General features: G+C 47.7%; 1 protein-coding gene across 2 annotated transcripts; it reads left to right on the top strand.

The window, feature by feature from the left end:
- The first annotated feature begins 966 nt into the window (after positions 1-966).
- Milr1 (mast cell immunoglobulin like receptor 1) lies at positions 967-18,214 on the top strand. Of its 2 annotated transcripts, XM_048446019.3 has the most exons (7): positions 967-1,130; positions 1,397-1,438; positions 4,624-4,890; positions 10,490-10,600; positions 13,800-13,889; positions 15,605-15,673; positions 16,455-18,214. In XM_048446019.3, the coding sequence occupies exons 1-7, from the start codon at positions 1,025-1,027 to the stop codon at positions 16,505-16,507; spliced, it is 738 nt and encodes a 245-aa protein (XP_048301976.2). In that variant the 5' UTR covers positions 967-1,024; the 3' UTR covers positions 16,508-18,214. The 2 variants fall into 2 exon arrangements, with proteins under 2 accessions (XP_048301976.2, XP_085552079.1); XM_085695953.2 differs by lacking the exons at positions 967-1,130; positions 1,397-1,438 and adding an exon at positions 2,303-2,562.
- Positions 18,215-19,373: the final 1,159 nt, after the last annotated feature.

Below are 19,373 nucleotides of genomic sequence, written 5' to 3'. Positions count from 1 at the left end.
CCACACAGCTCAGTCCCTCCTGCTTTGTTTTTTTTTTTTTTTTGCAAGAAGAACCTTTAAGGATGTAACTAACTTAAGTATCAAAAACAGCCATGCTGGGGCTGGAGCTGGAGCCATGGCTGACAGTGGGAGAGCCTGCTGGTGTACAGAGGACCCGAGTTCAACTCCCAGTGCCCACATCAGGAGACTCACAACCACCTGTAACTTCAGTTCTTACGGACCAGATGCTCTCTCTGGTCCCAGCTGGCACTCACATGAATGTACAGTGTTGGAGCCTGCGGCTCACCTCATAGGGAGTTAGGAACAGGGTGGGGGTGTTGTTAATCCCACTGGCCAAGAATAAGCCCACTACACCAACTTTTGAGCCAAATGTGAAGCAAACTTTATTGAATACTGGCCAGGACATTGGACACCAATCAGGTCCTTTCTCAGGATTCCCAGAGTCTAGCACCAAATTATATTAGTCAGAGGCTTATAAAGGCAAAATCTATCATGCTATACACTTCCCACATTCACCCAATCAGGGGCAAGCATACATCCAGGCGTACTTCCTGCCTAGTACTGCCAACCTCCATGTGATCAAGCACATCCCTGTGGTTGGGGCAACCAAACTTGTTTCTGGAAGTGAAAACAAGGGCCTTTTTTAATCTTACATGAACAACAGCCCCCAGCATTCCAGAAAGCTTTCTGTCCTTAGGCTAGTGGGGCTTACACATTAGAGGCATTTTTGGTTTATAGATCTCTGAAGCACAATGATTTAAACTTAAAACATTAACTTTAGCCATCCCAGTGTGTATGAGAGATGGGGAGAGAGAGAACAAAAGAACCGCTGTCACAAAACAGGTCCGAGAGAGGAAGGAAGGCTTCCTGTGAGGGCAGCTGCTGAGTGTGCGTGGAAGGCGGGTTAGACCAAGTAGTCACGGGTCAAGTTGCATAAACTTGTCTAAGTGCCCTCACTTCCTGTGTGGGGTTGGGAAGAGGATTCTCAGAAGTCACACCTCACTCTGCAGTAGCACTACTAAGGATGGGTGTGGGTGGCTCTCCCATGTGCCTCTCTCTCGCCTCATTCATGGGAATGAGGAGCTGGCTGGACAGACCGTTACTCTGGGCTATTTTTCTTTCTACCACACGTAAGCCTGATTCAATATTTTAAGAATTAATGCTCAGGCCGGGAGTAATGGTTCACACCTTTAACCCCAGCATTTGGGAGGCAGAGGCAGGAGAATCTCTGTGAGTTTGAAGTCTACATAGAAAGTTCCAGGCCAGCCAGAGCTACACAGTGAGATCCTGTCTCAAAAAACAGACAAAATAACCAAACAAACAAAACAAAAATCGGCTCTCCAACACATCACATGGAAAATGAGCTCCTCTTAATCTTCCTTTTTTTCTCTTTCAGTTCAGAATGCTGCAGTGGATTGTAAGAGGGCGAGAACAAACGGTAAGTTTCATCTCCTAAAAGGATGCTCATCAGAACGGTGGGATGACTGACTTTGGACGTGCACATTCCCTTACGAGGATTTCTGTGTTTTTAGATCAGCAACCAAGAGCAAAGGCCTCAGTTATTGGCTAGGAAGGAAATGAGCTGACTTTGGAGGGGTAATTGTAGATTTTTTTCCCACCTGAAACTCGGTGGCCAAGTCTTGAGACAGTTTTTACCATGAAAAACTTCCAACTCTTGCTATCATTTTCTTTTTAGATAGAAAACCCTTGCATAATCATTATAAATGTCATTATTTACTTACTTTTGAGGCTGAATCTCATGTAACTCAGGCTGTCCTCAAACTCCATTATGTGGCTAAGGCTGGACTAGAACTCCCAAGCCTTCTCAGGGACAGGGCAGCCCCCCAGGACACAGCAAGACTAAATTCTCAGCACAAAGATTTATTTGCCCCAGAAGAACAAAGGACAGGGAACAACAGACAAAGACAGGACACAATGGATAAAGGAGAAGAGGAAAGGAATAGGGAGCGGGGAAGGATGCTTGCCCTGGAGGGACAAAGGATTGCCTCCGGATAGAGAGGAGACAGATGTGGCCCATGGGCAAATGGTGGTTTATAAAGGGAGAAGGGGAAATGCTGTGTTCGGATGAATTGGTTTGTTTTGATTGGGCGTGCTCATTGGGATAGAGCAAGGCAGAGGGAATGGGGGAGCAAGGCAAAAGGCACCCCTGTTGGTGCCATGTTTGCCATGTTTGGGTCTGCTAGAGCCCTTTGCCTTCTGTCTCTTCCTCCCACGTGCTGGGATTACCGGTGTGTGCCACCACGCCCACTCAAACACATCATAAATTCATCCAACTAGTACTACACAGAGGAGGAACTCGACCATGGAGCCAGGGCACTTTGCTGCTGAGCCTGGCATGTTTCTCACCAGCTGGCAGCCTGGGCATTTGAGCTGATCACTTTTGAGTTTGATTTCTTTCATCTGTGAGGTGGGAACGCCCCCAGGCTTAGTTCTCTGCACAGCATCTGCCACACAGCACTCCCCAGCTATGCTAACCACATAAGATTGTCAGAGCAGTTGCATACCCCCAGCCTGTCTCCCCTCAACTTCCAGAAGCAACCAGTAAGTGAAGTGGGTTGTTTGACTTTTTTTGTTGGTTTGTTTGTTTTTATGGATTGTTTGTGATAGGATCTTGCTACATAGACTAGCACTCACTATGTAGCCCAGGCTATGTTGAATAGGAATCCTCCTCCTTCGACCTCTCTCTCTCTCTCTTTTTTGGGTTTTTTGTTTGTTTTGTTTTGGTTTGGTTTGGTTTTTTTTGAGGCAGGGTTTCTCTGTGTTGTTTTGGAGCCAGTCCTGGGACTAGCTCTTGAAGACCAGGCTGGCCTTGAACTCACAGAGATCTGCCTGCCTCTGCCTCCCAAGTGCTGGGATTAAAGGCGTGCACCACCACTAGTACTGAGTGTGGTTGAGCATGTTTGTGGCTGTTTATGATCTGTCTGTGATGTCAGGATTTATTGAATAGCAATCAATTCACAAACTATGTGGGTTATGTTGGCTGTAATTTTTCAAGTAGTCCTGATTTCCCTTGATAGTTGGCAGTTAGCAAACACGGTTCTTTCATTCCAATTTAAAATTTAATATTAACACTTGGATCACATATTACACATCTTACAGTAAATATACACATGTAGAACCGGCAGTGGTGGTGCACACACATTTAATCCCAGCACTCGGAAGGCAGAGGCAGGCAGATCTCTGAGTTTGAGGCCAGCCTGGTCTACAAAGTGAGTTCCAGGACAGCCAGAGCTACACAGAGAAAGCCTGTCTCAAAGAAATTGTGTATGTGTGTATGTGTGTATGCATGTGTGTATGTATGTATGTATGTATGTATGTATGTATGTATGTATGTGTGTGTGTATGTATACAGGTTACATACTGGCTACCAAAGCCACAGCAGAGAGAGTTCAAGGAATTCTAAGAGGCCTTACCGGAAGGCAGTCTAGTGTAGCCCAGGCTGGCCTAGACTCACTATGTAGCAGAGACTGACTGACCTTGAATTCTCGATCCTTCTACCTCCATCCCCCAAATGCTGAATTTACAGATGTGATTAAACAGGGGAAGACAGACCCTGGGGACTCTGGGGGCATCCTGGGAATAGAGCAGGGAAGGACTTCTCGTGGGAACTGGGTTTGTGGTGGGCGATGTCATGAAAGAGTCAAAGTCACAGGTCTGTCCCTGGTTTGTGGGAAACATAATCCATGAAAAGAAAATTTGGCAGTGCTTACCTGAAAAGAAACACAAATGGGAAGTGAAAGCCCTGGTCAACGCCAAACCAAAACATAGCATAGCTATAAGGAGTCTTTTTGTCTGGGAACAAGCAAATAAGCTCGCAGTATGGAACATGGGTGTGCACACCAGGTGGCCTCATGGGTGTTTGGCCTCATTGGTGTGCGCACAAGATGGTCTCATGGGTGTGCACACCAGGTGGCCTCATGGGCGTATGACTTCATGGGTGTGTACACGGGGTGGCATCTGGCATACCTGAAGAACAAAGAAAAGGATTGGGGAAACAAAATTGCCCTAAGGTGTTTGTTTCATCTTGAAAAAAAGGGGGGGTGTTTCTTACTCTTCTCACTACTATGACCAAATATCAAGACAAGAATCAACTGAAGGGAAGAAGGGTCAACTGGGCTCACAGCTCCCGTGACGGCTGAGAAGTCATGATGGCCGGGGCCTGAGGCAGCTGGTCACAGAGCCTCCACAGTCAGGAAGCAGATAGAAAGGGATTCTCAGCTCACTGTCTCCTCGACTCCTTTTTATTCAGACTGGGAACCCAGACCTTTGGCAGATCACCCATACTCACGTTCCTCACCCTGGTTAACCCAGTCTAGAAGCTTCCTAGATGTCCCAGAGGCAGTCTCCTATGTGGTCCTAGAGCCTGTCAGCCTGACACTGTTAATCCTGGAGCCCAGCCTGCCTCTGAACTCTGTCTGGCTAAGGATGGCCTCGGACTCCTGGTCCTTCCCGACTCCATCTCCCATAAGCTGGAATTTCAGGCATGAGCTACCATTCCTGATTTATCCCAGGGCATTGTGCACGTTAGGCAAGCACTCCATTGCGGTTCTAGCCCCGTCGAGCAGTCTTAATGAAGATCGCCATGTCCTTTTGTCTTTCCAGAACTACCTTCTCCAAATCTGAACTCAAGTATGAATGTGGTCAGCATGGGCCAAAATGTATCTCTGTCTTGTTCCAGCAAGAACACATCAGTGAATATCACCTATTCATTGTTTTTGAGTAAGAAACATCTACAAACCAAGCTAAGTGGGGAAACGGTGACTTTTTACCTGAAGATTTCCAATGCCAACGAAACAGGCCCCTACAAATGCAAAACCAATGCTTCCGACCAGTCGAAATATAGTCAGGAATTCAACTTCACAATTGCCAGTAAGTGCCTCTCACCATACAATGGAGGCCTGGGTGGGGAAGGGGGAGGAGAGGAGGGGGGCAGAAGGGACTCTCTCTGGTGCTATGAAGGGCTCTTGGCAATTTGAAACACTCAAGAACATGCAAAGGGGCTGGAGACGTGACACAGCAGTGTAGAGCACTTGCTGTGGACTTTCTCCTCCCCTTTCTTATTCTGTCTGGGCCCTCGGTCTCAAGGATGGTGCTCCCACACTGGAGACTGTCTTCCCTGCTTTGCTAATCCTCTACAGAAGTGCTTCACTGATCTCCAGTCCCTCCCTCATCTAACCAAGACCAGCCAGTTCTCCCCTCTTCTTCCCTTGAAGCTTGAAGCCCCACGAGCCAGCACCCTTCCCGCCCAGCCACACCTCATGTGTTCTGCTTTTCTCTGTTGCCTTCCCATGCTTCTCTTAGCCCAGAACCAGTAGCCTCATCTGTGGTGACCTTGATAATGAGCCCCTTGGAGAGTGAGGGAAGGGATCTAAAGACATTATATCTACAGTCTCGTCAAACCTCATAAAGAACCACTTGTTCAGGGCTGGAGAAATGGCTCAGTGGTTAAGAGCACTGACTGCTCTTCCAGAGGACCCGGGTTCAATTCCCAGCACCCACATGGCAGCTCACAGCTGTCTGAAAATCCAGTTCCAGGGGACCTGACACCTTCACACCAATGCACATAAAATAAAAGATAAATAAATCATAAAAATTTTCAAAAAAAAAAAGAACCACTGGTTCTCCAGGTCTACCAGTGTGGGGACCCCAAGCCATAATCATCCATGTCAAATTAAATTCAAACGAAACAAAAACGACAGTAAACAATTCTAGGGCTGGCAAGATGGCTCGGTGGGGTAAAGGCACTTACTGTGCAAGTCTGCGTTTGATCCCCGGAACTCACAAAAAGATGGAAGGAAAGAGCTGACTCCACAGAGCTGGTCTCTACCTCCACATGCATGCTGTGGCATGTGCACCAGTGTACATTCATTTTTCTGTGCATGCAAGTATGTGCACATGTGTGCACAAACACACAATTAATACATTTTAAAAACTCAATACCATAGTACTGGGTATACCTTTAACCCCAGGTCTCAGGAGGCAGAGGCAGGTGAATCTCTGTGAGTTCAAGGCCAGCCTGCTCTTTATAGCTAGTTCCAGGCTAGCCAGAGATATGATGTAAGACACTGTCATAAAAGAAGTAAATAAAATAAAATAAGATAAAATAAAACCTTCAGCCGGGCAGTGGTGGCACGTGCCTTTAATCCCAGCACTCAGGAGGCAGAGGCAGGTGGATCTCTGTGATGTCAAGACCAGCCTGGTCTACAAGGTCTGGTTCCAGGACAAGCTTCAAAAGTTACAGAGAGGGAGGAGGGGCAAAAATGGAAACTTTTATATTTTAATAATAAAAAAAAGAGCAATGAAGTAGAAAAAAAAAGTTACAGAGAAACCCTGTCTCGAAAAGCAAAAACAAAACAAACCAAAACAAAAACCCACAAAAACCCTTGAAGCCACAACCTTGTCACATTTCTGGTATTCCAGAGTCACAGGTAACCGGTGGCTGCCATGCTGGACAACATAGCAGATGTCTATCACTACAGGAGGTTTTGTTAGATGGAAATGCCGGTCAAAGGCTCTAAATCTTAGCGTACAGATGCCCTAGTCTGATCTAGCAGAGCAGGGCGATCTTTCCACGGGGGATGCTCAGAAGACCAGGGTGTCAGTCACTTGTTTCATTGCTGGCACAGAACACCTGACCAAACTCTTTAAAGAGAAAGGACTAATTTGGGTCCCCAAAGGACTGACAGTGACACAGTCATCAGGAAAGCGACAGTCACAGCAGCAGGGGCGGGAGGTGGTGGGTCACATTTCAACTGCATACAGAAAGGAGAGAGGGGGAGAGAGGAAGAGGAGAGAGGGGAATCTTTGTGCTCAGTTTTATCATCATCATCATCATTATTATTATTATTATTATTATTATTATTATTATTATTTTGGACACAGTCTTATTATGTAGCCTTGACTAGCCCGGAACTCACTGTGTAGACGAGGCTGGCCTCAGACTCACAGAGATCCATCCACCTGTCTCTACCTCCCAAGAGCTGGGGTTAAAAGGAGGTGCCAGCAGGCCACTTTCTCTTTCTTATGCAACCTGGGACTTTTCCCATGGGATGGCACCACCATGCCTAAGGTGGATCTGTGCACCTCAGTTAACCTAATCTATATAATCCCTCACGACTTGCCCAGAAATTCGAGTCCTAGGGGATTCTAGATCCCATCAAGTTGACACCGCTCTTTGCCAGCACAGCCAGAGGTGCAGGTTTTTACAAGAGTTTCATGCTATGGGCTCCAGGTGGGAGGCAGCAGGTATAATGTAAGTGGCAATTGTGGCTGTCATAGGATGGAGTGGGAGGAGGAAACTGGCACAAACGTGGAGCTGTGGCGCCCGGTGATTTAACAGAGTCCGCTACCCTGCACGGTGAGGCCGCCAAACGCGCATCCTCTGCACGTGGCCTTCCACTTTTTTGTTTTGTTTTGACGTTTTTGAGACAAGGTTTCTCTGAGGCTTTGGTGCCTGTCCTGGAACTAGCTCTTGTAGCCCAGGCTGGCCTCGCACTCCCAGAGATCCGCCTGCCTCTGCCTCCCGAGTGCTGGGATTAAAGGTGTGTGCCACCACCGTCCGGCTCCTGCGGTTTTTTTCAAGTGACATTCTGTCCCATCAAACTGTTGCTGGATTATAAAACACGACCATCGTCAGTGAAGTCTCATAGGTACGTCTCTATCGATGGTTCACTTGGTGCAGGCTGCTGTTTGTTGAAGCTAAATTGCTTCCAGGACATCAGTGGTACCTAAGCCATGGTAGTTCCCTGAGCCCCATCAGGACTGATGGCTGGAGCCATAAGCACAGGCTCCTCCTTCCGGGATTCACTTGTCGGCTAAGGCTTGAGAACCCGGATGAACCACACCCTGACTTTGATTGGTTGGTTCCTGCCCTCATGGAACCTCTGGTCTGGGGGAAGAAACAAAATCCAGACAAATGACTCAGAAACTGTACCAGTGGGAGTCAGGGCTCTGTTGTTAAGGACACTGGCACAGTGTGGAGAAAGGCAAGGCTTGGAGGAGGGCCCACGTAGGCAAGGTAGAAGGGCCTGTCTGAGGGGCTGGGAGAATGAGAAGGAGCTAGCTATGCGGGGAGACTGGGAAAACAGGGCTCTGGTTGAAGTTCTTGGCATATTCAGGGCTCCAGCTTGGGGTGGGGACAGAGCTAGTTCGAGGTGGTTGAAGGTCAGAGAAGCAGGCAAGCACAGGGGAAACTTCAGACACAGGGCGTCAAGTTTGCAGGGGTCTGGAGTAGAGGGGGTCAGGGCTCTGCAGCCAATCTGCATTTGTCAGTGCTGTGACCTTGGGAATTTCCTTCTTCCTTTGGAAGCAGGCTCTCCTGTAGCCAAGGCTAGCTTTATACTCACTTACTTAGCCAAGGATGACTCATATGGAGTTTCAGGACTACATAGAGAGACCCTGTCGCAAAAAGCATAGATAGATAGATATAGATAGATAGATGATAGATAGTGTTGGACTCTAGTGTCCAACCCGAGAAGGAGTCGCCCCCAGAGACCACTTTATACACCACAGCCGATGCAAAAGCATGAGGATTTTATTAATTCTGTCATGACAGGGTCCCTCAGCATTCGGGAAGCCGAGAGACCCCGACTAGCTGGTACAGTCTACTTTTAAAGAAGGCCCCATAGAAACAAGAGGGGTTGTTCCTTGACTATTATGATTGGCTTTTTCGAAAAGGGCTAATACCAATAATTGACTGGAGAACTATTGTCAGATCAGATGAGGTAAGAGGTCATTTTGACCCCGTTTCCCAGGGGACTAAGTCAAAACATACATATGTGGGTAATTGTTCAGGAACTGAGTACGTGCATGTGTAGCTGTTAGGTCCTTGGTTCCCAGGGGAGGAGGGGAAGCACTGAGGCACGAAGGCTGAGAGGGTTTGGAATTGTCAGAAATGGCTTCAGAATTGTCTTAAAGTCTTACAATAGATAGGTAGGTAGGTAGATAGATGATAGATAGATAGATAGATAGATAGACAGATAGATCTAAAGAAATCTATTTTTTTTTTAGAAAAAAACCCCAAACTATAGAAAAGAAAGAGTAGGGGTTCCTGTTTTGAGTTTCCCTTGAACAAATTTAGCAGGGCCACTTCTGCTTTTCGGAGGAAGTAAAAATACTTGTACAACTGAATCCTATAAATGGAAATATGATACTTTGGGTTTAGAACAAAGTCAGCCTTCAACCATATACTTGGGACTGGACTGTTGGCAAAATCATGCCCATGGCTCCGTGAGTGGAGGTACTTGGCACCAAGTCTGCCCATTTAAGTGTGATCCCTGGGATCCACACAGTGGAAAGAATCAACTCCCATAAGTTGTCTTTTGGCGTCTATATGCACATGTAAGTGTGTATATGAACACACCCTAAATAAATTTTGATTGTAGTCATTCTTGAGAATAAACAAACTGGCTGGGTTGTGGTGACACACTTCTTTAATCCCAGCACTCAGGAGGCAGAGGTAGATGAATCTGAGTTCGAGGCCAGCCTTTTCTATAAGAGCGAGTTCCAGGACAGTCAGGGCTACATAGAGAAGCCATGTCTTGAAAAACCAAAACAAGAATAAACAAATAGCTGGGTGCATTTACACACACCTGTAATCCTAGCATTTGGGAACTGGAAGCAGGAGGGTCAGGAGTTTAAAACTAGTCTCGGCTACATAGCCAGTTCAAGACAAGACATAATGAAGTCTGAGCATCAGTTCCTGGAAGCTAAGAGGCGACCTCGCTCCACCCTCTATTTCCTCAGCGCTGGGCTTGGGCCACACTGCGCGTGCGCGGTTAGTCAGACTAGCTGCTTGTCTGGCTCCCAGGGGTGTGTGGCTCCTCAGCAGGTCATTAGCCTTGAGGCCAGTGAGCTGGAGTAAGGGTTGATCTGTGTGTGTGGACGGAGTACTCGGTATGGTTGGTCATCCTTATAGACCTGGCAGCTGCCCTGGTCAGTCAGATGGGAACAGGTCTAAACTGATTTTATTTATTATGTGTGCATGCGGCCCTAAGTGGATGTCAGAGGCAGTTTCGATGGGGATGCTCTCTGCATCCTCAGTGTGGGTTCCAGGGCTCGAATTCAGGTCCTCGGGCTTGCCTGACAGCGCTTAACCTGCTGAGTCATTCCGCCAGCCCCAGACCAATCTAACTCCATGCTGCATGTAACACCTAACACGTGGGACTTGTTTGGGTGACCTGAATCCTGCAAGCCTAAGAGCTGCCCCTAAGCACCCTGTGCCTGTCCTTACAGGGCCAGGCTGCGCTGTGAGGAACCCAAGCATGGAGAGCTGGGCTGCTCTGTGATGCCCGTGGGGGAGGGAGGAACGAGGGTATGACTTGAAGGACTTCGTGGCCCAGCAAGGGAACTCTCATGAGGTACACAGTGTGCTGGTTAACTCGGGAGACAGCCATGGTAGCCCTTTCTAGAGTACTCGGCAGATCGGTGTTCTAGCCAGTGGTGACCCGCGAACACTGTTTTCTTACAGAAGAGAGCTGCCCTTCCTGTCTGCTGTCACAGCTGCTGCCTGCAGTGTTACTGGGGCTGCTGGTAATAATCCTAGTTCTGGTTTTCTTCATTCGAACAAAATACAAAAAAGGTGAGTTCTCCCAGGTATGGTCGTGTGAGGTTCAGACTCAGCGGGGCAGCGGGGAAGGGGCAGAGTCAGAAAACGGAGCGGGGAGGGGCTGGAGAGATGCTCAGCAGCTGGGAGCGCCACAGTGCTGCACAAGCCCTTGTAACTCTGGTTTCAGGGGATCAGGTGCCCTCTCCTGACTTGGTGGGCGCTGGGCACACACAGGATGTCCATACATGCAGGCAAAATACTTGTGCACGTAAAAAAAAAAAATTTAAAACGAATACTTAAATAGAAAGAAGTGGCGTGGTGAGACTAAGGTCATCTGATCTCAGATGGTAGGGAAGTGGGCTTGGTTAGGACCTGGATGGGAGACATGGAGTAGGGAGAAAATAAAGAGGGGCGGGTTTGATCCCTGGAGCCCACAGGATGGAAGGGGAAAAAACTGACTCCAGTGAGCTGTCCTCTGACTTCCACAGTGCTGTGTGGCACGCGTATAGCCACACACTAGCAAGTAACTAAATGTAATTTTTAAAAAAAAATTTAGAAAGAGATGAGATGAAGCCAGGTGGTGGCGCACACCTTTAATCCTCGCACTTGGGAGGCAGAGGCAGGCGGATCTCCAGATTTGAGGCCAGCCTGGTCCACAGAGTGAGTTCTAGGACAGTCAGGGATACAGAGAAACCCTGTTTTTGAAAAACCAAGCAAAAATAAGAGATGAGAAATGAAGAGGTGAAGAGACAGAGTTCCTGAGGCTCACAGGGCTCGACCTTCAAGCCCTCAGTGAGGCCGTTCTGATGGGGGTTGTCTGGAGAGCCAACCTCGCCTGAACACAGCTTACACACACAACCCTATCTATGCCCCCAATCCCCGTGACTGAATTAGAATTCTGCAGCTGCAGCTACCGTCTCTAAATTATTAATACTATTTGTACTTTTATTTTGTGATTGGATCTTTCTATGCATGCCTGGTTGGCTTTGAACTCACAGTGATGCTCCTGTCTCAGTTAGGCTTATAGCTGTGCACCACCACTCCCAATTTATACTTCTTTCCTTTGAGACTGGGTCTTGTAGCCCAGGCTGGCCTTGAACTCACTGTGACTTCTGATCCTCCTGCCTTCACGTCCCCAGTGCTGGGATTACAAGCACAGGCCCCTCCATTCAGTTTATTTGACAGTAGGGGTGAAACCCAGGGCATCGTGCATGCCAAGCAAGCACTCTACCAACTGAGCGGCATCACCAACCTCTCTTCATAAAATTATGCTAAAAATACGCACACAATGAAATTTGCAATTTTACTCCCCCATCTTTCTTTTTAATGGAATGCCGTGTGCTTAACCAGAGCTCTACACGGACTCACGCCTCAGCTCCTCAGGTGTGCTTGTTAGTGGCGTCCAAACCTTTACTCTGCTGTGAGGACCATCAGTGACCCCACACCCTTGCCAGCTTCCCTTGCTGGAACCCCCGAGTGCTCCGCGACAGTCCCTCATTCTGTCTCCCCTGCCTGGTAGCCACCTTTCTGTGTTCTGTCGCTACCGCTCTAACTATTTGTTCCAGTGGCATTCTGCAGCAGTTGCCTGTCTTATTTTGTGACAGGGTCTCCTGTATCCACAGGCTGCCCTCAAACTCACCGTGTAGTTGAGGATAGCCTTGAACTTCTGGTCCTCCTGAGTGGTTGGACTGCAGGTGTGCAGAATGAACCTGCTTGCTAGGCAAGGACTCTACCAACTGTGCCCCATCCCCAGGGACTGTCCTTTGGTGTGTGGCTCCCTGTGCATAGCAGAATTTATTTCCTCTTTAGGCTGGGGAACACTCTGATCTGTGTGCATACCTAATGCCATCTTCTCACCCCTGCATCCCATGCTTGGGTGGCGTGCATCTTCTGGCAATGATAAAGAGTGCTTCTGTGCATGTGGGCATGTATGTATGGACGCCATTACAGCGAGAGACTCCTGAAGTTCACTGTATATCACAGAGGTGGTCCTGACCAGAAGCCCTTCAAAGGGTGGAGCCTCTACTCTCTCCGCCACCTTCAGGAAGCTTGGGGTGTGGCATTGGATGGGGACATCTCTCTCTCTCTCTTCCCACTTGATGTATGACAGCAACAAGAAACCTTTCACCAGCCAGGCTGTGGTGGCACATGTCTTTAATCTCAGTACTCAGGAGGCAAAGGCAGGTAGATCTCTGTGAGTTCAAGGCCAGCCTGGTCTACAGAGGGAGTTCAGGACAGGGCCCAAAGCTACAGAGAAACCCTGTCTCAGAAAAAAAAAGAAACGAAAAGAAAAGAAGGAAAAGAAAAGAAGGAAATTCTTCACAATTCAGTTAGGAGCCTTTCCTGTTCCCTATTTACCTCTAAGCCCTTCTTTGGTAAAGATTTCAAAGTGGCCCCTTCACTGGTCACACACACGTGGAGAAAGAGCTAGATTTGCACGAAACAGCACTTGTGTCTCAGCACAGAAGGCTCCAAGCAGAGGGCTGTTGGGTACCTGGTGTCTTTGCCTCTCTGGGTCTCAGCCTTCTGGTCTGTGGAACAGGGCTATGGAGAGACTCTGAATTAGAAAGACTCATTCACAGATGTCAGGCCCCTGTGCCTCTCTCTGTCTCTACAGGGACAAAGGTCACAGAGGGCAGGCACTCCACTGATATAATAGTTGAAAAGCCCCTGGGACAGTTCAGTAGTACGGTCCTTGCTTAGCTTGTATGCCCTAAAACCCCTTGAAAGCGGGTGCCCTACTGAACACAGCTCCTCAAACATCTCCAGAACATCTCCCTTTTCTGCCAACAAAACCATTGTCAAAGTGGCATTAAGATTTGTGCACGCTGTTATTCCCAGCACTCGGGAGGCAGAGACAGGTCTCAGAGTTCAAGGCCAGCCTGGTCTACAAAGCGAGTTCCAGGGCTACACAGAGGAACCCTGTATCGACAGAACTTGGCGGCATCACTCTTCTCTCAAAGATGACTCAAGGCTTCCGACCAACTGTTCTTCTCAGGAAGGAGAGAAAACGACCTGTAGGCTAAGCCAGGGCGTGGTCAGGAGGCCCCTGGGGCAGAGGCGTGGCTGTCCTGTACAGATCTGTGGTTGTGTCCTGCCTTTCTTCAGGCCAGCATTGAGGCATGCCTCTTAGGATCATGGGAAATTCTGCACCTTGGCAGAGAAGACAGGAAAAAATGTCTAAATTGGTTAAATGTTACAACTCTGCCTTTTTTTTCTTTTTTTTGGTCAGAAAAAGCTCGGAGAAAGAGCGAGTCCAAGGATTCTGGAGATACACCCATGCAAGGCGAGCTGTATGCAAACATCTGTGAGACTCAGACAGGTAGGGGCCTGGCTGGCTGTTTTGATGAGTTTGGTTGGTTGGTTTGGGGTGACTGTGTACATATATAGTATACTATGTATATATGGTATGGTGCTGGAACTCGAACCCAAGGGGTTACATATGCTAGACAAGTAATCTACACAGTTCTGGTTATGAAAAAAATTACTTTTTTAAAGATTCTCCAGAGAAATGGGTTAAAAAAAAGGAAGGAAAGTAACAGAGTATCCCATCTCCCTCTCACCGCTGCCCTCCATCTCCCATCTTACACTCCAGATGGCCAGATGTAGAATGTCACCAGTCGGCCATTCTAGCCTCGATTCTTTTTAATATACTTAGAGATGACTTTATATTAGCTTGGGATGACCCATGCTGTATCCCAAAGTCTTTCATGATCATATTTTTGTTCGTTTTTTCAAGACAGGATTTCTCTGTGTAGCCTTTGCTGCCCTGGAACTCGCTCTGTAGACCAGGCTGGCCTCGAACTCACAGAGACCCGCCTGCCTCTGCCTCCCGAGTGCTGGGATTAAAGGCCTGCGCCACCACCACGCAGATTATGATCATCTTTTAAAAAAAGTTTTTGTTGTTAATATGTTTTGTTTTCTGACTGTCTTGTTATGTAGCCCAGCCTGGCTTCAAGCTTACAATCCTCCTGCCTCAGCCTCTTGAGTGCTGGAATCACAAACGTGATACTATGTCCAAGTTGATCTTTAAAAACATCTATTTTAATAACAAATAAAAACTATATATGTTTATTATGTGCAACTTGGTTATTTGGGAACAAATTTTTTTTTCTGTTTACTTGTTCACTTTTAAAAAATATTTATTTATTTATTATGTATACAATATTCTGTCTATGTGTATGCCTGCAGGCCAGAAGAGAGCACCAGACCTCATTACAGAGGGTTGTGAGCCACCATGTGGTTGCTGGGAATTGAACTCAGGACCTTTGGGAGAGTAGGCAATGCTCTTAACCTCTGAGCCATCTCTCTAGCCCTGCTTATTCACTTTTTTATTAGCATCTAGTCTAGGCTGACTTTGAACTCGCTATGCAGCCCAGGATGACCTCAAACTCATGATAATCCTCCTGCTTCACCCTTGCAAGTCCTAGGATTACAAATGTGACTTAAGTTGCATGTCATCCTTGCCCAGAGGCCATGACAACCTTCCTGTATCTATTTCCATCTGCATGCTGCAGAAGCGCGCACGTCTCATTTTTGTTTGCTTATTTGCTTCTTGCGATGCTTAGGATCAAACCCAGGACTCCACACATGCAGCCGAGTGCTGGAGTAAGTGAGAGAGCATAAAACTGGTCCTTCGCAGTCTTCAAGAGGGTAGTATTTAATGACGAGCTAGAGTCACCATACTGTACAATATTTAGTCGCTTATCAAATCAGGCATTGCATGTTGGATGCTTTGTGGTGGAAGGGCCGCCTAGCTAAGAGCTCCGTCCCAGGCAGCTTGACAGGTCCCGGTCACACTCTGAGCACTGTGCAAGCCCTGAGACACCAGCACCAGCTCCCATTTTCTGCCATTTCCATCTTGCCAAGCAGGAGCATGGATCAGACTTGGAGGGACAGCAACATGTTTCCACACACCCCAAAAGGAAAGCGTTCTCTCTTGGCACCCCCCACCCCTCCACGGTTGGAGGATTCAAGAATCAGCTTAGTGATGCTATGCATTGTTTTCCTTTTTTGGTTCCGTTTGTTTTTGCTCAGAGGCAGGACAACCCCAGGAGCTACACTACATCACTCCAGTCTTCAAGGAGGTGGCACCCAGGGAACAAGGTGAGTCATGATGGGGACAAGAGATGCTTTTAGAACGAGACAAGAGACCCTGCAGACATCACTGTGAGCAGGGACTTTGTATCTGGGATATGGGGACCCCAGGTTCCCAGCAAGTCAACAGTAACCAACAACAGCTCCCACAAATATGTCAAGTGCTGAGGTTGGAGGAGAAAAAGACAAGGTAGAGACTGTCTTCTAAATACTTCCAAGACAGGCTGGAGAGACGACTTGTCCCTTCCAGAGGACCTGTGTCCACTTCCCACACTCAAGTCGGGCAGCTCACGACCGCCTGTAACTCCAAGGGCACCTGTGCCCACATGTGCATACACCCCTCACACACATGAAATTAAAAGCAGAATAAAAAAATAAAAAAAAACTCCCCAAAAGAGGATTCAGGGTCACTACTAAAACATTTCCAAGGAGCAGTTGGGGGCTGGGGAGATGGCTCTGCGCTCAGAGCTCTTGCCTGCCTCACTCGCATGGGACATGAGTGTGGACCCCCAACCCTCACGCAAAAAGCTTGGCGCAGCCATGCTCGGGCCTGTGACCCCAGTGCTGAGGGGAGGAGCCTGCTGGGGCCCACTGACAGTCTGAGGACAAGTTGGCGTCGGCGGCGCTCTCCTTCCTCCCTGTGGGACCCTGGGATAAAACTAAGGTCTTCAAGCGTGGTGACAAGCACTGATACCCACCGAGCCCACACTCCTGAAATGGGGATCCCATTTAGACTTTGCCTGAGTTTATCGCTGGAAGTGACTGAGTTCTTTTCCCTTTTCTGTTTCAGAAGGCCATGCTGGTAATAAAGTGGATTACGTCTATTCTGACCTCACCTACTGAGGTGTGAAGAAACCGACTGCATCCCGTGTAAAAAAGACTTTCTAGTAAGCCGGTGTGTATGGGCAGACAGCAAATTCACCTGGTGCTTCACAATTTCACACCAAGCTGGGGAAGGAGGACCCTGAATTCAAGATCAACTGGGACTACAAAGCAAGACCCCATCTTAAAACACAAAACTAGTCAGGCGGTGGTGGCGCACGCCTTTAATCCCAGCACTCAGGAGGCAGAGGCAGGCGATCTCTGTGAGTTGGAGGCCAATCTGGTCTACAGAGCTAGTTCCAGGACAGGCTTCATAGCGCTGAGAAACCCTATCTCGAAAAACAAAAACCCACAAAACCAAAACTATTTAAGCTAATCACCAAAAGTGGCTTTCTATTTTCCACATCTGAATACTATTCCTTTGGCTAATTTTGGGCATCTAATCTCGTCATCTAAGTAGCCAGGCTTGATAACAGTTATACAGTGGGCGTCCATTGTTCTCACTTTCCAACACCATTTAATTAGCTCGGGGCTGAAGAGAGGACTGTGCAGGTTAAAAGCACACACTGCTCCTTCAACTGACAGGCGTTTGAGTCCCAGTATCCACATCCCACAGCTCACGGCTGCCGATAACTTTGTTTCCAGAGGATCTACCACTGTCTTCCGGCATCTGCAGGCACTGCACTTGTGCACAAACACTGAATTAAAAATAAATAAGCCTACAGCCACATCACCCGGAACATGCCCAATCTCATCTAAAAATAAATAATAAAAATGTAAAAAGTTAAATCTAGGCCGGGCGGTGGTGGTGCATGCCTTTTCCCAGCACTCGGGAGGCAGAGGCAGGTGGATCTCTGTGAGTTTGAGGCCAGCCTGGTCTACAAGAGCCAGCTCCAAACAGGCTCCAAAGCTACAGAGAAACCCCATCTCGAAAACAAACAAACAAACAGAAGTTAAATCTTAGACAACAGTGATGTGAACCATGAGGGATTACAATCATCATCTTTCATGATCCCTTGTCCCCCTGCCTACCAAAGGTTCAAACACAAAAACACAAAGTGTGGCCAGGTGTGGTGCTACACATCTTTAATTCCAGCACTCAGGATACAGAGGCAGGTGGATTTCTGTGAGTTCCAGGACAGCCATGGCTACATAGTGAGACTCTGTCTCAAAAATAGGAAGAAAAAAAAGAGCAAGCAAGAAGAAACATACAACAAACAGCTACAAATAAAGACCACCACAAAGCATAATCCATGTCTAAATATAGGTGACCTTGAAAATGGTGTGAGGGTCTGGGGTGATGGCTCCTCAGGAAAGAGTGCTTACTCCACAAGTATGAGAACCTGTGTCAGGTCCCCAGCACCCACGTAAAAAGACAGGTGTGGCCACACACACCTGTAATCCCTGCAGTGTAGGGGAGCAGACCTTGTACACGCGCACGCACGCGTTTGTGTGTGTGTGTGTGAGACTATGTGACTGCAAACACATAAAGTTAGTATTGGTATTGAAGAGACGGTTCAGCAGTTAAAAGCTTTGGCAAAGCTTCTGCCTTGACAGAAGACACTGGGTGGCTCCTAACCCCATGTTAGGCAGCTCACAACTGCCTGAACCTCAGTTCCAGGGGATCCGATACCCTCTCTGGACTCTAGGCACTCATGTGTGCATATACCCCCACATGGACACCCACATATACCTAATTAAAAAGAAAACAAATCTTGTTAGTACTGATTTGCTTTGTGGGGTTTTTGTTTTTTTTTGTTGTTGTTGCTGTTTTTTGTTTTTCTCCCCTCGAGACAGGGTTTCTCTGTGTAGTTTTGGAACCTGTCCTGGAACCAGGCTGTCCTTAAGGAGATCTGCCTGTCTCTGCCTCCCAATTGCTGGTATTAAAGGTGTGCGCCACCACCGCCTGGCTTGAAGTTGATTTCTTCATTGTAGCACAAACACACTAAATATCTTCCTCATGCACCAAGCTTGCATTGTGTTACGGTACAAAGGGAGGAGGATGCTGTCCCCAGCAAGGGTAGGAAATCATCTTTGCCTGTTCAGAGGGATCAGTGGATTTAAGAATGCTCAGATCTCAAATGTGCACATCCCAAGGTGCATTCTGGAGGGATATTTTATTTGTATTTTAATAAATGAAGCTTGCCTGAAGATCAGAGAGTAAAGCAGGCCCCACTGGTGAGTCTTACAGACCAGGCAGTGGTGACACACACTTTTTAATCCCAGGAGCCATACTAGTTAGTGGTGGTAGTGGTGCACGCCTTTAATCCTGGAGATAATTTACTTGGGGTTGTTATCAGCTTTGGGCTGTTACAAATAACGCAGTTATGGGAGTTTTTACACTACAAGCATGGCCCTTGATGCCTGTGTACGCACAAGTTTGTTATATGTGCATAAGAACGGAATGCCTGGGTCCTTCAATGCAGCATTTCTTCATAGAAAGCCTGGGCCGTCGGGATGACTCACTGGTTAAAAGCACTTGCTGTGTAGTTTGAGTTCAATTCCCAGGACCCACAAGTTGTCCTCTGACCTCAACACAGGTACCAGGGAGTGTGTATGTGTGTGTATGTGTATACGCCCCCCCCACCCCCGACACGCACGTGCGCGCGCGGTAATCAAGAAATGAAATTTTAAAAGTAAAGAAACCCAAATATAGGAGATAGTATTCAAGCTTTCCGGGGGATTCCGTCTTTTTTAAAGAGGAAAAGGCTGTAATTATGATCAAGCTCGACAGCTGCTGTCTAGCAGCGCCAGGGCTGACTTTACAGCCAGCTGTCCAAACAGACCGTGTCAGCTGGCGCAGGGACAATGAAAATGCCGGCCCAAGGTATAAATAAACTCAAATATAATTTACATCTCCCCGAGTTCCGATTTCCCCCTGAACAGG

Source organism: Myodes glareolus, chromosome 9 (assembly GCF_982192425.1).
Source record: "Myodes glareolus chromosome 9, mMyoGla1.1, whole genome shotgun sequence".
NCBI lineage: Eukaryota > Metazoa > Chordata > Mammalia > Rodentia > Cricetidae > Myodes > Myodes glareolus.
The sequence above is the reverse complement of the archived record's forward strand: the minus strand, read 5'-3'. Positions and strand labels throughout refer to the sequence as shown.

What these genes read in the sequence shown, in the direction of transcription:
- Milr1 (XM_048446019.3), top strand. Translation starts at nt 1,025, where the DNA reads ATGGGTGTGGGTGGCTCTCCCATGTGCCTCTCTCTCGCCTCATTCATG. An exon ending in TCGAACAAAATACAAAAAAG is followed by an intron (nt 10,601 to 13,799) that starts GTGAGTTCTCCC and finishes TTTTTTGGTCAG; the next exon opens with AAAAAGCTCGGAGAAAGAGC. An exon ending in CATCTGTGAGACTCAGACAG is followed by an intron (nt 13,890 to 15,604) that starts GTAGGGGCCTGG and finishes GTTTTTGCTCAG; the next exon opens with AGGCAGGACAACCCCAGGAG.